General features: G+C 41.5%; 1 protein-coding gene across 1 annotated transcript; it reads left to right on the plus strand.

The window, feature by feature from the left end:
- Window positions 1-368: 368 nt before the first annotated feature.
- On the plus strand, window positions 369-23855 carry LOC140154188 (malectin-A-like). The gene is given in 5 exon segments (XM_072176799.1): window positions 369-833; window positions 8482-8547; window positions 8549-8662; window positions 20762-20819; window positions 21904-23855. Coding segments are annotated over 5 exon segments (852 nt in total). The 5' UTR covers window positions 369-446; the 3' UTR covers window positions 22131-23855.
- The last annotated feature ends 1299 nt before the right edge of the window (window positions 23856-25154 follow it).

A 25154-nucleotide genomic window follows, 5' to 3' on the forward strand; every position in this document is an offset into this window, starting at 1 on the left:
GAACCTCAAATAGTGATGAATAGGACATTCGGAAGGATCGTGATTGAGGCCGCAAAGTTGAAATAATGAACATTTGATTGAACATATTATTCTACATAATTAGAAGTTTTAAACTTCTGAATCTCATTATGGAATTATGCCCCTACCCCTAGTGATATTGTTCAGATTTTACTTGGGCTATCTTCAGTAGATAGCTTTCATGTCATTATTAGGCATGAATTAAATGACAACACAACTTTCATGCTAAGTTCATAATTTCTTCCATCATGTACGTTGCAAAATGGCATCTTTATTGAACCACGTAATTATAATGAGCTTTTTTGAGATTTTCTAGAAACACTTGAAGCTGACATGTGTAAGCAAGTGAGTGGATGATTGGTGAGCCGGTAAACGCTACTGGTTGTAGAGTGACCCAGTGACAGTGTAGAGTCCATAACAACACCAATATGGATCCAAAAACAACCCCATATTTATCTCGACGTCTCAAGATGATTTTCCTGATCCACTTCTTTTCCTTAGTAGCTCTGCTTTTGCATAATGTGGTTCCATGTGCAGGTATTGGGGAGGTAATTTATGCCATAAATGCCGGTGGTGATTCTCATATTGATGTACATGGTATAAAATACGATGCTGACCCTGCACAATTTGGTGTCGCTTCAGACTATGGCAAATCTATGATAATTCAGAGAGTCCCTCCTCAAGATGCAACGATCTATCAGACAGAGAGGTATGATCTCAGCTCATTTGCATATGATATTCCAGTGGAAGATGAAGGAGATTATGTTTTGGTACTCAAATTTAGCGAAGTCTGGTTTGCTGCATCCGGACAAAAAGTAAGTAAGCTTATCAATCATTCAGTCATCATATTTACAGTTACACTCTAAAAAAGTGTAATCTTAAGTAATTTTTCCTTCGTAATAAGATCCTCTACTAAGGTCAGTACATGATGCATGCAATTCAATGACATGTGTGTCCAAAGAAGTGTCTTGTACGATCTTCTTCTACCGGTGTCGGTGAGTACATGTATTCCTCTCTTCGATAGTATCATCGTACGTAAACTGTGCAGTGCAAATGTGGACGAGCGGGAACACGGCTTCTAGCATTTGTAGCTGCTCATGAAGAAAAATATATACAGGTGCAGACGTGCAGTTGCCGATAAGGTGCGAGAAAAACCGTGCGAGTAAAAAGAATCCAAGACTTGAGGACTCATGGACTAACATACATTACGACTAACGTAGTGCCAGTGGATGCAGATTATTTCGAAACTGGTCCAGGGATTCTGCTGACACTAATAGGCCTAGGAGTCGGTTCCAGAGACAGATGACACTCGGGGAAAAATGAGTACTGGTAGGCTTGAATCCTGCAGTGCTGTTGCCTGTACTGCATTGTGTTCTCTTGTGGTCTCGGAGGATTGGTACAGGAAAGGAGGGCCAGATGGTATGGCTACAAGACCATAAACAATGCGGTACATCATGATCATTTTGTTGCACATGAGCTCACCTGTCATGAAGGGTCTTCTAGCTAAGATCTTCCAGCATGCTGGTGACTAGGTCTGTTATCGACACATGACACGATTTGTAATTCAATACTTTGTCGGGGGAAAAATATGACAATCGACACATGTCGAAACTCGCAATGAGATTTAAAAATGCTGAAAAAAGTCAATAGAGTTACAATTACCGACTTCCGGTGTAAACATACTTCCTGATTCGTTCTGCTTCCGGGTTCGGGTCAACTTTGGGAGGTACTTTTTGACCTTCCGATGAAAACATGATTGTACGGTTAGCTTATAATTCGGACAAAATAGTATGGAAATTTCTTTTTTCCCCCTTTTTGATTCACTTTATAATGCATCATACACACTCGGACGTTTATCACAAAGTGTGCGCAGCGCAGCTATGGTCATCATCACGCTGTTGGCAGTGCTCTGTTTACATGTACATTCAAATATGGTCAAGAAGTGCAAAAAGTTCTACATGTAGTAACCAGCCAAAGGCAAAATTTTTGATCACCAGAGGTCATCAGGAGCATGTGTTTTCACAGCAGAAAGTTCCAAGATACATTGGTGTACAACCAGAATTTACCAGATTCAGAAATCAATGTACCGTTCTGTAGTTCAGACAGGGCCTGGTTAATATGAGTTGACAGCTTTTCACCTCATATTAATTAATGTGTGATTTTGACCTAAAGAGTGTGTGTTTCACTGCTTGTTTGAACTGCTTGTCGCCTGTCGGAACTTCCTTCATGTAGTGCAGCTTCAATCATTAAAATAATCTACAAACTATGGTTAGCAAAGGCGATCCATGAGCAATCAGTAAAAGTTTGTGCAAAATATATTTGTGAGGTGCAAGTTATAAACAGATGCTGAGTGAAGTTGCTAGCCCATGTCAACTTGAGTCATTGAGGGATGGTGACTGGGCCAGGTCCATTTTCAGTGAATTCCAGTCCAGGCAGGCTGCTGGTATTATGAAGGAGGCACAGATAGTTGGGTGTTGCAGAATGGTAACCAGAATCGTGAATCATGTCTTCGATGGAATATGAAGCCTCAGCCAATTTTGGAGTAATGAGAATCCAAAATCTCAGATACAGTATGCTGAAAACACTATGCTCATATGTGGAAGTAGAGAAGCATTGATGGAACTACTGCTTTGTGTTGAGCAAGCTAGTGAGAAGACGTGCCTGTTTCTTAACACCAAGAAGACCACTTTGAGATAATGGTTCTTGATAGCAAGATCAGTGATGAGTTCTGCGTAGAGGACAGATGAGGTTCAGGAATTTGAATATTTGGGGTCACAGATCAACATCAAAAGTGACAGTCTACTGAAATCAAACAGCGATAGCAGGGAGAACAACCCAAAATATGCTCAACATCTGGAAGGGAACGGGCCTGTCAGCAGAGCTATACACTTTCTAAAGGCAACATTCTTCGCCATTGCTACATACGGATCTCATCAGGCACCAACCAAAGAATGGTAACAAATGTATCATTTTTGAAATGTGGTGAACAAATGATTACAGAACAGATGAATTCAGAAAGTATCCTGGCAAGATGAGAACAAATTGACTCTGGTACTGAGAGATCACATCAATTCAAAGCTAGAAAACTTGGTCATATTATGCAGAAGGAGAATAGCATCAACAGGGGTCGGTAGAAGTTAGCATAGGGAGAGGGCATCCAACAACAGTATGGACAGATGGCATAAAAAAAGGTAGGGAAAGGATGAAGTATGGCAGCAGCAGGGGTCAATTTAGCCACTGGCCCGCTTGCCCTGGCCAGTAGTTCTCTCGTAGGGCCAGAAGAATTTCCATCTGGATGGCCCAGTTGGGATTTTGGCAAAATTATGAATTTATAGCATGTTGCAATATAATTAAAACACATTGAAATAGAATCTGGGCCAGTGGATTTGCTCTTGGGCCAGCCCAAAACCTTCCGATTATTGCTCCTTATATAATTATTTCTACCCCTGCAGCAGTTGGATGGTAAGCTCCTGTGAAGGCCACAGCAGTGCCTGTGCCTATGGTGCATCTGACAAAAGAGAGAACTACATGTATAACCTACTCATCAGATGGTGGGGACAGTGTGGAGTCATGTTATATTTTTTTTATTGGGCACACTGTACAAATGTATACTGAATATGGTAGTTCCGGGTAATAAACTCCTCAAAAAAATTTTGGAAAGTTTTTTTTCTCAGATTATTTGTGACATGTAACATGTTCATATTGTGTGTTGCATATTAATGGATAGCTACTTTATTCCCCTTTACAATGACATCACATTTTTGAGACAATCACCTTTTTTCATGCCTGAATACACATCTTGTGAATGTACATGTAGGGCGCCGTTCGCTATCCCTAAGGACCGCTATCTCTAAGGTTCACTATCTCTATGGTTCGATATCACTAATTACAAAAAAGGTCCACTATACCTAAGGTTCGATATCACTAATTGGGAATAAAGTTCGCTATTTCTAAGGCTCGATATCACTAATTTTAAATTTATGAAGTTTGCTATCACTAATTTTAAATAAGGCCCGCTATCTCTAATTTAAACAAGGTTCGCTATCTCTAAGGTTCGCTATCACTAATTTAAAATAAGGCCTGCTATCCCTAATTTTAACAAGGCCCTGTATCTCTAAGGTTCGCTATCTCTAATTTCAAATAAGACCCGCACCGCAATCTCTAGGGTTCGTTATCTCTAAGGTTCGCTATCACTAATTTGAATAGCGAACCTGATTTGAAATTAGAGATAGTGGGCCTTATTTAAAATTAGTGATAGCGAACCTTATTTGATTAGTGATATCGAACCTTAGAAGTAGCGGACCTTATTCCGAATTAGTGATGTCGAACCTTAGAAGTAGCGGACCTTTTTATAGGCATAGCGAACCCTTTTCTCTATTAGAGATAGCGGGATTTTCATCTCCATTGAACTTACACGTTAGTGATAGCGAACCTTAGAGATAACGAACCTTAGAGACAGCGGTCCTTAGAGATAGAGGGATGTTACGGAATGTAGTGGGGTCTCAAACAGATGTGCCAAATTGACTAGGGGCCCTTCATGCTTTATACTTTATGGAATCACTGAACACCAACTTAAAATGCTGCTGCACTCATGCCAGCGCATGCTCACAAGGACTAGAAAATTTGACCATATTTCATCCATCTTACATATATATACAATGTTTGCATTGGTTACCAATTCAGTATCGCATTATTTTATAAATTAAATCTAATGTACCGGAACTAAAATTTGCTACTCACTTTGCTATGTTGCAGCCGAAAACGTCGGACTTCATCAGGCATCTGATGTCCGATGTTTTTTGATGCAACATAGCATTTAGTGAGTTGCAAATTTTAGTTCCAGTATTACAATGTAGATTAATAGAGGCCCTGCATGAAATTATCGATTGGCTCCAAACAAAGGATTTGAACCGGTGTCCTTCACTGTAGTTATGGCGGAGTGCAGTCAATTCAATCAAATGTTGTCATCAACCTATTTGATCGTAGTGCAGGGTTATGTCATTATGTGTGTGACGAACTGTCACGGTAGATTGCAATCATGCTTTTGTTGAATGCATTTGAGTAGTCCGCCATATTTACGGGATGATACGTCACATGCAAGGCCTCTATTTACAAAATAATGTTTTGAACTACTGGTACTAGATGAATAATCTTCACCAAAATATCAGTATTGCATTCATTTCAAACTCTCATGACATGGCACCTTCTAATGAACTTACCAATTTATATAATTAGGCTATATTTTATCATGTGACCTAATGTACATCATTGGTAAAGCATCTTCTTTTTGTTCCTCGGACTTCTTCATTTTTCGTGAATCACTTGATGTTTTCAAAAAGACTGTAAAAATTCATCTGCAAGAATGACAATTGACTTCAACAAATATATGTGACTGTTTTTAAAATTGTGTGTTAATATTTATTTGTTTCAATGTTTGCACCTCGGAATAGGTTGTCTAGATAGATAGCGCATTATAAATTTATGCATTAATATTATTTTATTATTATTATTTGTGTTAGCCAAGTCTACTAAAAATTTGTAGGAATAGAGGCATTATCAGGCATGAATATATATATGTAAGGCTTGTGGCTCATTTTACAATGTATGTATACATTGTAAAATGAGCCACAAGCCTTACATTTGTATGCAAATTTGACACTATTAACCATCCAAAGAAAGAATTAAACACAAACAATTAATGGTAGCATGTAGGTTTTACATGTATAGCTGGAGCGTGTTTATACACATGTCCACACTTTTAAAAAATCTATAAAACCAATATTTGGTCTAATAATGAATATGAATATTTTCAGAGTTATACCTAACAAATTTGCTTGAACATTTTTAAAAACAAGAAACAAAATGGAAGCAGCACCATCTTAATTAATTATGCAATATGTACTGTAGACCTGTGTAACTTATTGTATTAAATAAGATGAGTCTTTTGGAACAATAGGATAATGAATTAACCAAGTCAGAATTGCATAGCAAACGAGATTCCTGAATGTGTATTATTCCTGTGTCACTCCTCATGGGCTATTGTTCACTCTAGCATATAAAAAAAAAATAACAGGTGAAACTTGTTAATTGTCAGGACTTCAGATTGTGTTAACAGGTCTTTTTTCAGTATTGCCAGTCTTCAGGAAATTTCCTTATTCCAGGAAATTTTACTGGGATGATCCTGTATAAATGTATGGGCAAAGTACATTTTTGTCAAATTTTTTTTTTCCATTTCAGGATTTTCTGACAACACTGACTGGCATCTCTGTTTTTTAAAATGCATAAAACATTTGCTTGGGGTTTGAAAAAACAAACCATCTTGTGATATCAGGAATTAACAGATTTTGCGTTAACAGGTTTCCACTGTAATTGCTTTGTAACAGGAGCTTGTGTTGCAAGCCATTGATATGAAGCATATTGTGCATGAATGGACATGAATTAACCTAATTGGCTAGATGAATATATTATCCAAATGACCAAATCTTACTTGAGTATATTGTGCAAAAAATGGACATTACGGTCGTTAGCGTAATTGGCTTCAATATGAATAATATATTTGTCAAATTTCTCATCCTTCATTAAATCTTCATTTGTCTGTTAATGAAACTATTGTCTGTAATGAATCGGGAATTAAGATATTTTAATAATTAATGGTCAAATTGACATAAGCAGTGTGAATTTGCATTCTAATTTCACAAAGAAGATTTACAGTAGAGCAGATGTCAGGGTTGTTTGATTTAAATCACGCCAATTTAAATCATTGACTGGATTTTAAAAACAAATACTAGTACTGAAAAATCAACTTTTGTCATTTTTTACCATCTATAAATTATATATGTAAGTTAATTTATTTTATTTCATTCCTAATGTTTACTACAACTTTTGGATACAGTTAAAATACCTCTATGATGTCACTTTATCTACACTTTATTGCCAAAAATTCATCTTCAAGGTGCAGAATTCAACAGGTTTTTTCCAGTAATTTTACCAAATTTTTTCTTTACAATAATTAATTTCACATGTTTATGAATAGCATTCTGCGGGTATTCTTTTGACTTTTTCATGGGGTATAGCAGTTCTTGGAATAAAAAAAATAATACAAAATCTGATTTTTAAAAAAAATCAAAAAAATCAACAACCCTGGCAGATGTAGTAGTGCACATGAGATAACATGTATACATTTGCCATAAATTATGCATCACTGTTCATGAACCGCTTTTTTAATATTATTTCTTTCCATTTTAATATAAATTGTTTGTAATTCCGAGAAAATCAAGGATTGTAGTCAACATTGAAATTAAAAACTGTTTTAAATGTGTGGTGTGTGTAGATGGTGAAAAAGATATGAATTATTCATGCGGGTGTCATTGCATATATGTGTGAAGGTCTGGAGAGTTGCAACACCTTTGTGTCACTAAGAGATGATCAGGTGTCACTTGTTTCCTCCTCCTAGTAGTTGAATGCCTGTATGAAATTAATTGGCAAAGACTACATGTAGCATCTCATCAAAGATTCAGTTTTTACTTGTGAGATATGGATGATTTTCGGATAGACAAGGTCTTGTTGGTCGAAGCAGCCAAATAAAAATTGATTTTCATTATCTAAATCAATATATTATTGAAAAATAACACTTTGATGTTTTCCAAAAGTTCATTCTACAAATCATATACCGTATTCGTCCGAGCATAGTCCCACGTTCGAGTATAGTCCCACCCCCCATTTTTCGAAAAATTCCAGAAATTGTAAAAAAAAAAAATATATAAAAAATTTCAAGATGTTTTGTATTTTTAATATGAAAATTGATAATTTGTATTCATGTCATACTCTATTAATGATTTCAAAATGCATTCAAATTCAATGCATTTTGAAATCATTAATTTTTTTTTAGGTCAACCATGAATGATCCTAGCATCTAGGTCTAGGTCCAGGGACACTCCAAAACCAAAAAAAAAACCCTTTTTTGTTTTTTGAAATTCCGAGTATAATCCCACCCCCAATTGTGAAAAATGTTCACCTAAAAAACGGGTGGGACTATACTCGGACCAATACGGTACTTTGAAAACTTGATTTATTGTTATTTTAATGAGTTATGTATGTTTTACAAAAGTGTTGTTGTTTCTGCACTCTTTACATCATACAACTGTAACTCAAGAACCACAGGACCTACAAAAGTATATCTGTGATACTTAGTATTTGAATTCTTCTACACACTCGCTATGAAATGATCAATGCAAGTTTTACCAAGGCCAGATGCTGTGAATTACCAAATCGCAACAGTTTAAAACAGTTGATAACCTTAATAAAGCAAAAACATTATACTAATCAGCATAACCACCTGCTCCAGGTGATTTTAAATGACATTTGAGATACAAGATAATGTTACTGAAATCTACTTTAATACACTCTATAGGAGGTGCACCTGTAACCACTTGATTAATTTTCCTCCTATTTTGAATCTTACAGGTATTTGATGTGGTATTAAATGAGCAGCATCAAGTCATAAGCAACCTGGACATCTATGAGAAGGTGGGGACGAGGATCGGCTCATGATGAACTTGTACCTTTCACTATTACCAAAGGCAAACTCAAAGTCAAAGGAGAGGTGTCTACATTCCATGGTACATTAATGGTGGAATTTGTCAAGGTAACTATTCAAGGTGTCCCCTCACCCCCCCCCCAAAAAAGCAAGGAAAAATAAGTATCTTTTTTTGCCGTATAATATGATGTGCTTTAGCTCTGTAAATTCTGCATAATTTTATTATGGTTGATCTTATTATGAAAAATACCATCTTACGATCAATACTTGCTGGGTATAATGTCTACACAGGAATTATGCCCATTAATTGTTAATGGGTTCATTGATTGATTTAAGAAGTGAACAAAATTTTTATTTGTTCAATTATTTGTTTAATCGTCCATTCATCTGTCTGCCTATTCGTTCGTTCATTCATCTGTGCCCAAAATGAAATATGTGTTTGAGTGTTTGGCTGCTTTCCTTAAATGCGCTAATATGTACATACTATGAACCTGTGTTTAGACTATTCTCTTGTTACATGAGACAAATATCCAGCTGCTGATAGTTATCATTCTGGATTTAATATCAAAATCAATTGGTAAGAGGCATTAACCTATTTTGTTAAATCTTATTTTGCAAGAAGAGTGTGTACTCTACAAGTGGATCTAAGATCTATATTTAAAGATGTATAATCTACAAATTTTTATGTCCAAATGCATTTTTTTAAACAATTTATCCCTTCACATCATGGTATTTTACACTTTTTTCTGCCAAGTTCATCAATAAAACATGTCATGAAAGACTTTGAAATATGCGTGGGCCCAAATGGGCAACCCAGATGGTACATGTACAATGTATGGTTTTAGTATTTTGAGTCATTCCATGCCAACTCAGCATGAAAGTTAACCCATACTCATGGATTTTTTCCTTATTTTGTGTACTGGTAGATACTATTGAGAAATGAAAAACCTGAAAATTTGAGGTCGTAACTCCCTTTCGTTTCCGCGCTACAGCAATTTGAAATTTAGGGGGGCCACGCGAAAACAACGCGTCGCGAGGTCTACTTTGATTTTCAAGGTGGCATAATTTCTAAAGTATATATCCCACACCCCTGAAAATTTGTATTCTGGGCTAACTTTTTGTTTAGAATCCTAATATGCAACTTAGAAGTTAATAGGATATACCATATTGAAGATATCATATGAAGAGCTTTGTTTCAAAACCCCTTGCCAAATTTTGAGAACATATCAAAAAATCATCCAAATAATCACTGATATAAGTGTTTTTCAACAAAAGCAGTTTTTGGCTGGATGCTCATCCTACCCAAGCATCTCGCCAAAAACTGCTTTTGTTGCAAACCCCATATATCAGTGATTTTTTGATGATTTTGATGTGTTCTCAAAATGGGCAAGTGGATGTAAGGGGTTTTGAAACAAAGCTCTTCAATTATGATGGTCTAAGTATAGCCGAAAATCAAAGCTGGGCCCACTTCAGGGGGGTCGTATCACCAAAACCCAAAATATTTTAAAGTCCCAGACTCAGTACACGGTCGATCTTACCGTTTCCGATGTTGATTAAGATACTTCTTGCATCGATCCCGAGATGCGGAAAAACCAATAGTCATTTTGTCCCACATAAATGAATAAATAACAAAACCCCGATCCCCGGTGGACTCACCCAAAAGGTGACGTCACACCATATGATCGTCCCTTATCCTCCTTGGTCTCCGACTGACACAGGCGTGCCTATCGATTGTTCATAGCACTGTGTATCAATTTCTCGACCAAAGCGAGATATCTGGTTGTAGTTTCACACCTTAGGTAAAACCAAACCGGTATTGTTCGACTGAGGATAGTTTTGACGGCATTTTCTGGCGAAAAAGTGACAAAAAAGCGATCCAAAACTTAGCTACATATCGTGCCTCCGTTTGTATATGGGACACACGAGCAATTCAAAATGGCCGCTCGTTGGCGCCATTCATTTTGTTTCCCACGTAAAACAACCATTGCAGCCTGTAAGTTACAATAGATGTTTGTACATACACATTGTATTTCATGTACGGTAGGTTATTGTTGCTATGTTAGGGTGATTACTCTATCGTTATGTCTTCATTACCGTCCAATAAAGGCGAGTTAATCAGATATTCATACGGTGGGGATTGGTAGGGACCCGTCTGACATTTAGTAATAAAGTTAGCCAGTCCTTACTTTACCACTAACGTTAGCGACCAGCCTCCGTGCTCAGGTTTGCTTACTGGGCTTGAGTCGGCGTGTTGGGGGGGTAGTGCCCCCTCCCTTTCTCCTCGCTTCGCCTCGGCCCTGTCGGGCTTGCCCTTCCCTGGTGACGGAGCGGGACCCACACCCGCTCTGTTTCACCCACAGGGAGTGCTCACGATCTTCTAGATGTCTTTCTTTTGCTTAGGACTCTCCGAGTTCCAGCTTGACGATTGGGATAGGCTCCGTCATCGCCATAAGACGAAGAAGAAATCTACCAAGGGCACTGGTAAGGTCGATCACGGTGGATTCTGCTGTGACAGCCCCTATGGGTCATGGCAGGTCTGCTTAAGGGGCTCCGGTCCCCGGACAAGCAAGCGGTTCCTTCGGGGACTGCTAAGCGCGTCCAAAGGCTCAGCAGCCAGCGAAAGCACTGACTATCGTCGGAGCAAAGTAGCAGGCAGCAGAGCGGTAACCACCAGCGAAAACCCTAGCGGGTTTTGCAGCAGGAGGATACCAGTCGATCGGTAGATTCTGCTGTGACAGCCCCTATGGGTCATGGCAGGTCTGCTTAAGGGGCTCCGGTCCCCGGACAAGCAGGCGGTTCCTTCGGGACTGCTAAGCGGCGTCCAAAGGCTCAGCAGCCAGCGAAAGCACTGACTATACGTCGGAGCAAAGTAGCAGGCAGCAGAGCGGTAACCACCAGCGAAAACCCTAGCGGGTTTTGTAGCAGGAGGATACCAGCCCTCTAGCGAAAATCCTCACGGGTTTTTAGCAGGAGGACCCCCGTCCGTTGCAGGCATCTCTCCGGGCTCAAACAGCCACAGTAGTAGCCAGCGACGGGCAGCATGCAAGGGTACCCGGGCTTGCCTGGGTTGAACCCTAGCATGCATGGGTTCAACAGAGACGATACCGCTGCTAACGCTGTGGGTGTAGTCTTAGCAGAACCAACTGGGGTTGTCCACGGCAGCGTTCCATGGCGGGACCGCCGAGTGATACCCTGGGCCCTAGAATAGCTGCTGGCTGTCCACAGGGACTGGCTGGCGATTATTCAGGGGTTGGGCTCGCAGTCTCTCACGGGACAGCGACCCAGGTGCATTCGGTGGCAGCTACAGAGGCGAGCTACGGCTTGACTTCAGTGGTAGCCGCTATGCACCCGCCCATAGCTGCCGTGAGTGGTCCGCCACACACAGCGACCTTAGGCGGCTCTAGAGGGTACAGTAGGTAGCTTGAACAGCCTAGCTGATCAACAACCCACTTATGTCCTCGAGAGCCAGCGGAGCGTGGGTGATCCATTACCGTCAATGGGTCAATTACCCTCTCTTGATCGATCACTGTCAAATCAACAGGGCATAGCTCCATTGATTGACGCTGCCTATTCAGGTGGCGAGGTGATTGATCGGGGGCATGCACGCTCAGCTACCCGTGGTACTAGGCAAGCTCCCTCTAGCCAAGGGACAGCCGGTATAGCGGGGTACCCATACACACGGCTTGATCCCTTGCGGGGAGCGCAGTGAGGCATGGGTACAGTGGTACACAGCCGGGAGCCCTCACGGGCACCTACGCTCGGACCGCGCCGGGACCACGCCAGCACACAGCTTGATCCCCCAAACAGGGAGCGCGGTGTGGCGAGGGTACAGCGGTCCACAGTTGGGAACCCTCACGGGTACCCACGCTGATACCGCACCGGTACCGCAGCACCCGCCTTAGTCGCCACAGTCTCTGTGGCAACAAGGGGGAGGCGGTGCTGGTACTGCAGTACCATGGGGTTACCCTGGTGGCGGATCCTTTCAGGGTCAGCTGCCGGCGGGGTATGCCCCGTGGTACCCGCCGCAGGGTGTTTCTTCCACGGCCTAGCACCGTGGCAAGTGTCGCCTAGCGATGGCCACGCAGTACCAACATCAGCTGTTGACCAGGCCAGCCGGCATGGGGCTAACCCAGATCTTGATCAGGGTAGGCCCCGTGCTGCTAGCGCTAGGACGGCGGCTGCGGGGGCAGGCGGACCCAGTGGTGCCATGGCGGATACCTCAGGGTCTTGCGGGAGTACTCCCTCTTCTGCTGGCAGGTAGTCGGCGAGCCACACAGTGGTTATGCCTTCTTACCCGCTTTCAGATGCCCGTCCTCAGTTACCGTCATCATCGGAGCATGATCACGGATACTGTGGCGAGGAAAGGAGTCGGAAGCTGAGTCCGGTAGTGACATCACTACAGTCTCCTTCCCCGCTGCCCCGCGAGGGGAGCAACAGCAACTGATCTTCCTCCGGACACCCCCTAAGGGGGAGTCCATGGAGGAAGACCAGGGGCTCCTTTCAGTAGGATGCTCAGCTGCTGCTTCCTCACCGTGCACGCCTACACTCTCATTCCCGGCAAACCTCACGGGTAGATATCGTGGGGCTGTCGAGCTCAGTAGAGCTATGACGCCGCGTGCTTGCACGCTTCCTCTGCGTGTAGCGCGGAGGACCACGGACCTACCTGAGGGGGATCCGAGAGGGACCCAGATGTCGCAAGCGTATCACGCTCAGACAACATCTGAGCTCTTCCGCGAGTGAGCCTATTAGCGGTGCTAACAGCTAGCCTCAACGAGAGCTCCATGGGCCTAGCCCATAGGGTGTCCACTCAGCGCCGGGGAGGGGCCTGCCACTCCAATCGCTCAACGCGATGGAAAGGCAGGGTCCTTTTCTCTTTGGATGCTTCTGCGCTTCACGGTGGAGGACCGTGCAAAGAAGCTACCAACGGGAGCACTCTGAAGAGGTCGGAAACTGCCCTTACCATGGGTAGGAGCTCCGACTTCAGCAGGCCGTGCACCACCAACAGTACCCGAGACCGCTACCTCTGCAGCACCCATTTCTGGGAGGCGCAAGGGTAGCACAGGAACAACTGGCAAGCCCGAAGAAGAGCAAGCGCTCTTCCAAGGGAAGCTAGGCAGAGCATTCCTGGGGGCTCAGCGGTTTTTCCACAGGGGATCTCCCAGTGGGCGACCCGCTTATGGCTTTCACCCAGAGGTGGGAAACCATCTCTTGGAGCGCCTGGGTATGGTCAGTGGTGAGTGGGGGTTACAGACTGGCAACCCAGTCTCCCCACATTCGTCTGCACATTTCAGAGGTCCACAGTAGTGCCGTCAGACGGCCCCCAGCGTCGGACACTACTGACAGGGATCACACAGCTTCTCACGGCGGGCGATTGTCCCGGTCTACCCCCCGTTCTACGGGTGATCTTGGAGCCATTGGCTCCAAGGAGACCGGCGACGGGAGCCCCATCCGGAACCGCAGGCTGTTGAACACGTTCTTCAGGCCCAAGAGGTTCAGAATGGGGACTCTCGCCTCGGTGCTAGCCTGCCCCATCAGGGGCATGGGAACAACATCGCTAGATCTCTCGGGCGCCTATCTGCATATGCCAATCGCCTCTCAAGATCGGAGGCATCTGCGCTTCTAGGTACAGGATCAAAATTACCAGTTTTGATACCGCCATCCGCCTGTCCATCTCTCCCAGGGTGTTTAACACTCTTGGTCAGAGCGGTGGCAGCGTACCTGAAGCACAGGGGTGTCAACATCAGTTGCTACCTGGACGTTTGGCTCATATACGGACGCACTCCACTGAAGACTACGGGTCTCATGGGGTTGATAGTCCGTGGGGTGCGGACCCTGGATTTTTTTTGATCAGCTCAAAAAGTCCAGCGTGGTCCCGACGCAGACACCACTATTTGTAGGGGCCCAGATCACCCTCACGGAGGGGTTCATGTGCTCTCACCCGGCGGGTGATTTAACATGGTGCGGTGTGCCTGACTCTTGGCGAGTCTCGGGCAAAACCCGCTGTGGCATGGATGAAGGTGGTAGGCCTAATGGCCAGTATGGTAGACCTCGTACTGTACTGCCGTTTCTACGTTAGGCTTACCCAACTACACCTTCTAGCCTGCTTGCAGGCCCAGTCGTCACCAATATCCCTCGCGGTTCCGTTGTCGGAGATCGCGCGAGAGAACTCTGGTGGTGGACCCATCAGCCCAATTTGACCCAGGGTGTCAGGTTTCCTGCACCCCGGTATGTCACGTAGTGACGACCATAGCGTCAAAAGCGGGGCTGGGGGTCCACATCCACGGAGACTCCGTCTCGGGCCTATGGGGGCCATAGAGACAGAGTTTCACATCAACCTCCCTCGCTTACGAGGAGGTGATCGTGGAATCACATACCGTTGTCCTGACGGATAACACAACAGTGGTAGCCTACCCCAACAGACAAGGGGACTCCGGGCCACCACGATTGAGCCTGCATGCACGACACCTGATAGGGTGGTGCAAGTTCAGGCAGATTACGATGAGAGCGATACACATCGCGGGCGTCACCAGCATCCTCGCGCACAATCTGTCACGAGGAAGGGTGTCGGGACCAGCAGAATGGTCCCTTGCTCCGCAGGTTGCTCAGACGATCTTCAAGGGGATGTACCACCCCTCGAAAGATCTGTTCGCATCTCATCGCAATCATCCATTGCCGGTGTACTGCTCAAGGGTCGCGGACCCCCAAGCATTCACCGTGGGCGCTCTGTCCATAGACTGGGGAGGGATGACAGCTTATGCAGTCCCTCCGATCTCACTACTCATGAGGGTGGTGGCCAAGATCGGGTGGGAAGACTGCATTGTCATTCTGCTAGCGGCAAGGCCGCTGGCACTCCCAGTACCAGATCTACTCCGGATGCCGGAGCGGAGGTACCAGTCTATCACTAGAGCACCTGCAGTTAGCTGCATGGCCCTTACCAGGAACACGCAGCGGAGGATACTTTTCATCAGAAGCTGTTTTTCTCATCGCCGGGGCTAGGCGGAAGTCTACCCTCCGTGCGTATAGCCAGAGTCTGGCTCCATACTACGCTTGGTGCAATGAGACAAATAGCTCTCCCGCTTCAGAAACCTCTGTGCTGCTAGTTCCGGAGTTTCTGACAGAAAAGTTCCAAGCAAGACTTCAGCGGGCCACTGGGGCCAGCTATAAGTCAGCTGTCCTCTCCATTCACCGGGGTTTCGAGACGGGTCGACTATCATAGCCGATGGTTACCTTATTAGTCTACGCCTCGACGGTATGTTCGACGAGTGTCTACCAAAAAGGAAAGTGATCCTCCTAAGGGATCCCAACACAGTCTTAGATTACTTTAAGGGTCACCCTTTTGACCTTCCGTCAAAAGCGGCGCTTAAATCGTAACTCTCAAGATGGCTTTCCGGTTTGGCGTTGGCTTCGGGACGGCGGTGCTGAGTTGCACACGGTCTCGAGGTTAGCTTCCGTGTTCACAAACACTGGAGCGACACTGTTTCGGCGCTCTGTTCTCGTGACTACGAATGGGCGCGGTGCATACCGACATTCGTCCCTCTCCAATCCCCAGGGTTGGGCAAGGTTCGCTGAAGCCAAAGATAGGCTGGGGTGTCCGATAAGGCGCTGCAGCACTATTTCTTCGAACACAAGCCTTGCGAGGACTCACGACCGCATTCATCACCCTTACAGAGCCTTTCGGTCCAGCCGCTGTCGCAATGGCTGGTCCAGGTGTTGGTGGGGTCCGGGGATCGCGAAGGTTTCGCGTCCCCCGACCCACGCGACGAGCTATCTCATCATCTTGGGTATACCGTTCGGTTGTCCCTTGAGGAGATCTAGCAGGCGGTGTCCCGGGAGCCACCTTCGCCCTTCTCTACGATACTTCCGTTTACGTTAGTAATCAGAGGCGGGCGGGAGGTTTACCGGGACATTGTTCGGCGATCATAATACGGTGGTGTACGGGTACCAGGTTTTCAGACTATACAGAATACTCAGCATGGTAAGAACCAGTGTCGCTATTCTTAACCACCAAACTTATTAAGTAAGGAGGTTTATGTCTGTGATCGCGTGGTCTTTTTGTTTCCCGACCGTTGGGGAAAATATTTTCTGACCTCGCGAAAACCATCGTTACCCGCTCCCGATCCCTGATCAGATGCTGACCAATCTTGTACCTCCATCCGTCGGTTACTTGCTAGATCGATCTTTCAGATGTTGATGCAAGAAGTATCTTAATCAACATCGGAAGCGGTAAGATCGACCGGTGTACTGAGTCTAGGCCCAAACAAAAATGTTTGGTAGACTCATAACCGGTGCGATATTACCTTTCCGATGTTGATTATCCCGGACCCCGCCACCCCCTACAAGTTTGGTCCGAGTAGGGGATCCCAAGTCGGATAAGGGATTTATCATATGGTGTGACGTCACCTTTTGGGTGAGTCCACGGGGATCGGGGTTTTTGTTATTTATTCATTTATGTGGGACAAAATGACTATTGGTTTTTTCCCGCATCTCGGGATCGATGCAAGAAGTATCTTAATCAACATCGGAAAGGTAAGATCGCACGGTTATGAGTCTACCAAACATTTTTGTTTGGGACTAAATTTTCTCATCTTTAGTATGCACCCCCTACTACTCACACACAAAAGAAAGAGCCAATTCCAACTTGTTCAACTGAGTTACAGGTCTTCAAAAATGAACAAAATTAATTTTGGCCCTAAATAGACCCCCCCTGAAAGTCCACATCAGACACCTCGAACCAACTTCTGTTTGATATATGTTTGAGATATATGCCATATAATGTAGCCAGAGAAGTTTCAATCTGGTTTCTTGATTCCTTCGACTTTGAATCAACAGCATCCTTATTCCCATTGCTCTCTATTGTGAAAAGTGCGTTGACCCCATTTAACTGTAGAAGTCTATGATGAGAATGATACTAGTGATTCATAGTGAAGGAATTGAGAAACCAAAATGCCTCTTTCAAGGCTTAGTTATATGGCATGTAGCTCAAACATATCTCTACGGGTTTGAGGTGTCTGATGTGGATTTCCAGGGGGGTCAATTTAGGTCCAAAATTTGTTTTGTTCATTTTTGAAGGCCTGTAACTCAGTTGAACAATTTGGAATTGGTCCCTTCTTTGTGTTGGAGTAGTAGGGGTGCAAAAAGATGACAAAATTTGGACCCTAAAATATTTTGGGTTTTGGTGATACAACCCCCCATGAAGTGGGTCAGCTTTGATTTTCGGCTATGTTTAGACCATCATATCTTTAATATGGTATATCCTATGAACTTCTAAGTTGCATATTTGGATTCTACACATAAAGTTAGCCCAGAATACAAATTTTCAGGGGTGTGGGATATACACTTTTGAAATTACGCCACCTTGGAAATCAAAGTAGACCTAAATTTCAAATTGCTCTAGCGCGGAAACGAAAGGGAGTTACATGTACGACCTCAAATTTTCAGTTTTCTTTTCTCAATAATATCTACCAGTACACAAAATAAGAAAAAAATCTGTGAGTATGGGTTAACTTTCATGTTGAGTTGGCATGGAATGACTCTTTTATGATTGTACATAATTTAAAAGGGCAAGGGCCCACCAAGAAGGACTTCTGTACAATGAATATGGTACTTTGTGGTTACTAGACCAGTTCACGGTACCACAGATTGCCATGGTTCCTGTGCATCCACTCCTAGCTATACACAGATTTCTCATACAGGGGTGTGTTCTCATTTGCCAATGTTTACTCACACACACACCCCTACTTGTAATGTGTGTCGACTGGGGACTTTTTTGACAACTGGGGACTTTTTAATGAGTTGTGTGTCAACTGGGGACATTTATGTGCCAAACTCCTACCAATCGGGGACCTGTGTGTTCTCAAGTTTAGTACAACCGGGGACCTCACCCTACCCCTAAAAAGTACCCAGTTAGAGTAATGCTTTTTTTGACATCTTCACCCATAGGGGGAGCCCCTAGCCCAAGTATTACGACTGGGGACGTGCCCACTTGGAGTGAAGTCTCCAGTTAGTGGGAAAACACACAAAAAAGTCCTCATTCAGGGTTTACAAGCACACATAACCCCCACCCCACACAGAGGCATATCCGTACACGACAAACAAATAAGCTTCTTTTTAAAAAGCCATCTTGATCTGTCTGTATTAAACACACAAAACATTTCTAGCAGAAACACATACGTACTCACATCTGCACTTTACTGGCCAGATCATCTGAAACCAAATAGCGCACTTAAATCAATAAGGACATTACAAATACACGCAAAGCTGTAATAATTTGGACCAGAGCTAAAGTTACCACGTAGATATGTATGCTAAATCCTGTCATGCAGATTTAGAGAAACTACGATCATGACAATAGAAAACAACAGATATAAATTGTGATATAAAAATCGCAGTTTCATCATCATGCACATCCCATGAATTTTTGACATGAATTTTGTGAGTATTTTGTTTCACCATTGAGGTATATATTTCAGCATTAGTTGGTGTCTTTTTTAGCAACAAAGCTTTGCAAAGAGAAGTATTTGTTTCAGAAATGCAGTGTACCGTACCAGTACTTGATTGATTTATCACCAATATTATTTTCATTTTGACAACTACACTTGCACTCAAGCACTGCTTTGTTGAGTTGCAACTGGGAAGTGGAGATAAAATTACATGATTGATATTTACAGTGACATTTCCACAAATTCAGCAGGATCTTTTATCCAAAAATTCAGAAGTATCTATTTTAAGAACTGTATACGCCAATCTTTTTGCATACAGATATTTCCGCCGTTTCAAGTATCACTGACAATTTCGTGAGGTGTTAAATTTGCGGTTGTTGGCAACTTATATTTATAAAATACACGAGAAATTTCTTCAGTTCAACATATTCGCGGGTTATTATTTTCGCGGGCACATATTAATCCACAAAATTCGCGAAAATAAAACCACTGAAAATTTCAGCGTATACAGTAGTTTATTTATCACTGTCACTTTGAAAATGGACATTAAAATAGATCCATTGGGTTATTCCATTTAAAATCCACACTACCCCTGTGGAAGATTTTGGAAATATCTTTCACAAGGGGAGTATTAATTTCAAATGGATGGAACACATTAGGCAGCTCCATTTGAAACTCACCCTCCCTCTGAGTCTGGTTGAATCTTTCTTATCAGGTGTATGAAATTCTAATAGAGCTGCCTAATGTGTTCATTCCATTTGAAATTCATATTCATATTTCCAAAATCTTCCACAGGGGCAGTGTGGATTTTCTTTTGATGTTATATTTTATAGTTAAAGTCCATGGAAACAGCATATACCTTTTATTTCATCTGTTGATACCCAGAATAGGCGAATTTCAACTAAATGTTTTCACAATATTTTTTGCTTCAATAGTAACATAACAAATGGATAGAAAGACCATATCAACTTTGTCAATTAAATTGCATAAAATTGTTTACCAATGATGAAAAGAGGTGTGGATTTTTATAAAATTGTAAAAATGAGGGAAAACATCTACCTTTGTCTTGGAAGAGGGCCTTAAGAAAATATACATATTTGGCACACTTTCAAGTTTATACATGCATATTCTCACAAAATTGGCCCCTTTATCTAACCCAAATGTGTCCAATCTGTTTAAATTGCAGGCTGCTTTGACTACTGTCTGGCCCCTACTGGGTGGGCATGACAGCAGACTCAATATGGAAGCATGTAGGTGTGTACGCCCACATGCTTTCAAACTACTTCCACAGAGCATGCTTCTTATAATAATTGCAATTTTTAATTCCATGTCTGTGTTTTTTTACAGTGACAATTTAAAGCACATGATAAAAGACATGTTAATACTGAGCCTAGACAAAAGAAGCACTAGAAATCCAAAAGTTTGGCAAAAGATTTGAAAGTGCATCCTGATTCCAGGACATGTGAAAATGTGAAGAAATGAGAATTCACCTGCATGAGACCATACAAATGAATATTTATTGTGTGTTTGTAAATTTTGTTGAATTTCTTCTGAATTTGAATAAAACACTTCATGCAATAGGTGTGCTGAAGATAGAATCTAAAAATAAACAAATTTATTTACACAGGCACAATTCAAATGTTTAATGGAATCTAAATTTAGTAGCAGCAAATGGCTTGTTAAATTACATCCTTGTTTGAGGTTGATTTGTGTTCCAGTTTCTTTGCTTAAATTAACATGATTGCTATTGTTCTGTTTGTTTTTACAGGGTGACTATGATAATCCTAAAATTAATGCAATTGTCATCATGAAAGGATCTATAGAAGGTAGGGTATTCATTAAAGCTGATAAATAATATCTAAAAAAATCCATTTATGATGCACAGTTCTTAAAAGAATCAGAGGGTGTCTGACAGTCCAATAGTGGCATACTGTATTTTTTCCCAAAAATCATACCCAGTACCAGTATCTAAGGTCATATTATGCCCATAAGAAGTTGAGTCAAATTAAGCAAATAATGAGAATAATTTGGATTTTTATGGCTCATCAGGACAATTTTTGGACAAAATTATCAAATTGGCCCAAGTTGAAAGCCTTGGAGGTCCAGTACCAAATACATGTACTGGTGACGCAGTCAACAACAATGAGAGCAAAGTGGGAAAAATGTTGGCACCAGGGAAACGGAATCATTGTTTGGGTTACATTTCACATCAATACTCACTTGGGTAGCCAAGGTATACTAGTACTACTATATAATATTGATAAGCATAATAAAAAAAAGATGAGAATGTTAACTGTTGTTTCTATTTTACCAGACCCCCTATCCCTGCCCATTTTAGAATATTGAGCAGCAACGTGTGGAATTCCTCAAAGCTGCAAACTTTCCAGTAGATTTATTTCTTGCATTCGATTGAATTCTTTTCAACAGTCTTTAGACATCTGGATAAGACAAAATAAGATAAATTTTATGAGTATGAGTATAATCTAATCTTGATTTTACAAATCTAAACGCTCTCAATTACAGCGAGGCACACAAATGCAACTTTGCTGAATCGGCCAATGAGCTGATGCTGTACTGGTAGTCAATACCCTGATTCAAGCAGCCAATCAGGATACTCCTTCCATCATTGGCTATGTTGACAAGTAATTAGTGCTATAAAATGAAAGATGACTGTACCCTTTTCATTTTGTAAAAGCTTGTATCCCAGTTTTGGATTGGCTTTGATGTTGATTTTGATGTGTCTTTTTTTTGGTAGTAATGTAATTTTTAGAAAGGATTGCAAGCAAGCATTTTCTTCTATAGGAGGAAAATCAGTTTATATTCAAACAAGCTTCATAGCCTGTGTTTAGTTATATGACTTTTTCTGATTGTTTCTTACTTTCAATGTGTAATTCATGATCATATTTTCAGATATACCAAAGTTGCCGCCAATACCAGGCCAGGACTTAGACGAAGAAGAGGAAGATGATGAAGACGACGATGACGAAGATTCAGAAAAGATCGCCAAACAATTCACCAAGAAGTCGGGACCCAAAGTAACAGATCCATATGCAGCAGATGAAACTAGTTTTCTGTATCCTATACTCATTGCTGTGGCAGTATTCATTCCAACATTATTCTGTCTGTGCAGACTATAACGAACAGTAACTATAGATAGTACTTGAACTAGTTTTTATTCCTCTTGTGGGTTGTAGTGTAGAAAGGAGAATGTGGACTGTGTAGCCACCTTGTTGCTTTAACCCCCTGAGCAATACCTGCCCATCTAACATTGCCTCTGATTGGTCAATTACATGATATCTTCACTTTAATCACCAATCAGAATGGAGCTTTGCAAATAATTCATCCCAATGTTTTTGCGTGGTGAAATTATATAACAATGTTGCTGATTGCGCCAATTGATAATGAAAACTTCTTTTTGTCCAATCAGCAGGTAGTTCTCATGGGGTTAAATGGTGCCATTGGACATGATTCAGCAGGTTTCTGTGGTTAGTTTATTTTAAAAAATAAGTGAAATACACCTGTGAACTAGACACTGCCTTATAAGCTGTACAGTTACATCTATAGGGCAAGTGACGTTTACTTAATTTCTGTAGTAGGCATATATTTCTTTAACAGAGGAAACAAAATTAATTCCTTCCAAATGCTGGAATTTACCAGGAAGAAACTTCCTGATATCCCAGGTTTTCCAGGCCCATGATCGTAATTTTGTTGTACTTTGTGTGAATCAAAATTGATTGTCATAAACTCATCTAGCGAGAATCAAGTAATTTATTGTGTGTGGAATATGCATGATTTTAGGGGAATCAATTTTGATTCTGACAAACTTAAGTTTAGGAGTATCACTGCAAGAATTAATTCTCGGATTCTCTCCAAATTTGCAGCTCTGTGGTCAGTATGCAGTGCTAGAAATTGAGGTTTGCGTGTCCATTTGAATTGCTCATGCAAATTTAACTTTACAAAGATTAATCAGGCTTCAGCAAGACTACTAGGGTAGTGAGTTAAAAGAGTATTTTGTGATCCTAGCATCCTCTTTTTATGACATTTTTCAGTAGATATCCACAAAAAAAGCTCATTCCCAAAATTTCAGTTGATTCCGATTTTGTGTTTGCGAGTTATGCAAGATTATGTGTATTACACTACTCCATAGACAATGTGTTGTAATTTCGTTCTGGTATACCAGAACGAAATTAAAATTTCACAATATCTTTATTAAACAAATTAATCTGCAATTTTTGTACATAAACATTATGTAGCCAGAGGTTTCCAGTGATATAAAAATCTCAACTTTTTTTGAGAAAAGTGAGGGATGATGCTGTGGATCACGAAATGCCCTTTTAAAACATGTGTTGCTATGGCCTTAAATTTTGAAGTTTTGCCACCTCTGAATTGAATATTATGTCAGAACTGGTATAAATATAATTTAGGAGCAAACTTCCTATTAGCACTTGTGGCTGATAGCCCATGTTCTCTTACTTCTAATAGTTGTAGTATTGTCTGTAATGATATCAACTTTCAATCTTTATCTTCTAACATGACAAATCAAAGATTTCACTTTACATAGAAAAGTACATAGTGATAATTTTTCACAATTTTTTACAAGATGTTGATAGCACAAATAATGATGTGTGATATCCAAATAAGTATGTATATTAGTGGATTTGTTCATTTGCAAGGTGCCATCAGACTTGCATATTATATAAACAGGTATCGGGCTAAGAGGCAGAGCCATGAGAATGTCACACAATTGGTCTATGTTTTCAATGCACAAGTATGAATTTATTGTGTGATGTTTGAAGTATGAATTTATGACTACTTGCAGTTTAGAGCAACAAGGCACTTCTGCATTGTGAAATATGTGGTTTTTTTTTTAAAATCAATAAGTCGCTGTCCGTTCATTAGTGTTTCTATACAGGGACAAATTTATTTTCATGATAGTCATCCAGAGTCATGGTGTGAACTCATTCAAGAGTCAAATACAAATCAAAACATGATTTAATTGTGTGACAAAGCATTTATTATCCATGAAGTGTTAACATTTCTCCTTGGTATTGTAAGATAATTTGTGCATTCTCAAATATAATGTAGCAGATATTTCATGACTTCCGTCTGGTATAGAGACCTTGTATGTGACATACGCTGGCGAAGTGACTTGATAAATCGGATTAACTACCATAGCAATAGGTGAAGACAATTTTGAATATATCGCTCTGCACTTTAGTACAAGCAGGTTGCACTCATCACCAGTGTATGTCTGCAATCATAGATTGAATACAATACTGGTCTTTCAAAGATACTTATCTTACAAGTGCGAATGATCAACATGATATGTGCAGAGGTACCGCGTGAATGTACCAGTGGAGCGCGATGTATTCAAAAATTGTATGAATCTATTTCTATGGTTGTTGTCCGATTATAACATCACTTCTCCGGCGTATAGTACTTTAGACAACACGCCTTATTTGGTACTATAGCACTTTCAGTGTCCGGTTAGGTACCAATGACTCTTTCTATCAGAAATTGGTGGTGTAATTGCATAGTGGTATTGTTTTTCATTTAATTAGTAGACAAAGCACTACGCAAATGTTCAGTGTATGGTAGAAAAAGCCACTGGTACCTATTTGGGCAACAATAGCACCTTGGGACTTAATTAGATGTTGTGTCTAAGGTAATGCTTAAAATCATTGGGGGATACTTGTGAAAGGAAGTGAGGGAACATCATACCTCGGTTACTGGTTCATACTTGGTTTGTACACCTGTTAGCAACCCATTGACTATGTCCTGTGATCATTTTGATTGTGGTTCTGAACACACTGATAGCATGAACCAGTTGACCTGGCAATAATCAATTTTGACGTCACACTATGTGTAATAGAGGTTTCATGATGCATGAATTTTCTTCTTTCAAAGAGTAGTTATTGGCACAATTATGGCAAAAAAGGGTGTCTTGGGTCACATGTTTAAAATGTATTGCATTGAGGGTATCAAAGTGGACTATCTTCACAGGAATTAACACATAAATTTACCCTTAGTCCCTAATGTGCCATAATTGTGCTTATACGTGTAGAATAAATTTGGTCTGTGAATGCGACACACACAAAATGTGGCATGAAATAATGCTGTAAGTCGCTTAAATCAACCCTATGGGCACTACCGGCCGAATT

This window comes from Amphiura filiformis, chromosome 1 (genome assembly GCF_039555335.1).
Source record: "Amphiura filiformis chromosome 1, Afil_fr2py, whole genome shotgun sequence".
In the NCBI taxonomy this organism is placed as follows: domain Eukaryota; kingdom Metazoa; phylum Echinodermata; class Ophiuroidea; order Amphilepidida; family Amphiuridae; genus Amphiura; species Amphiura filiformis.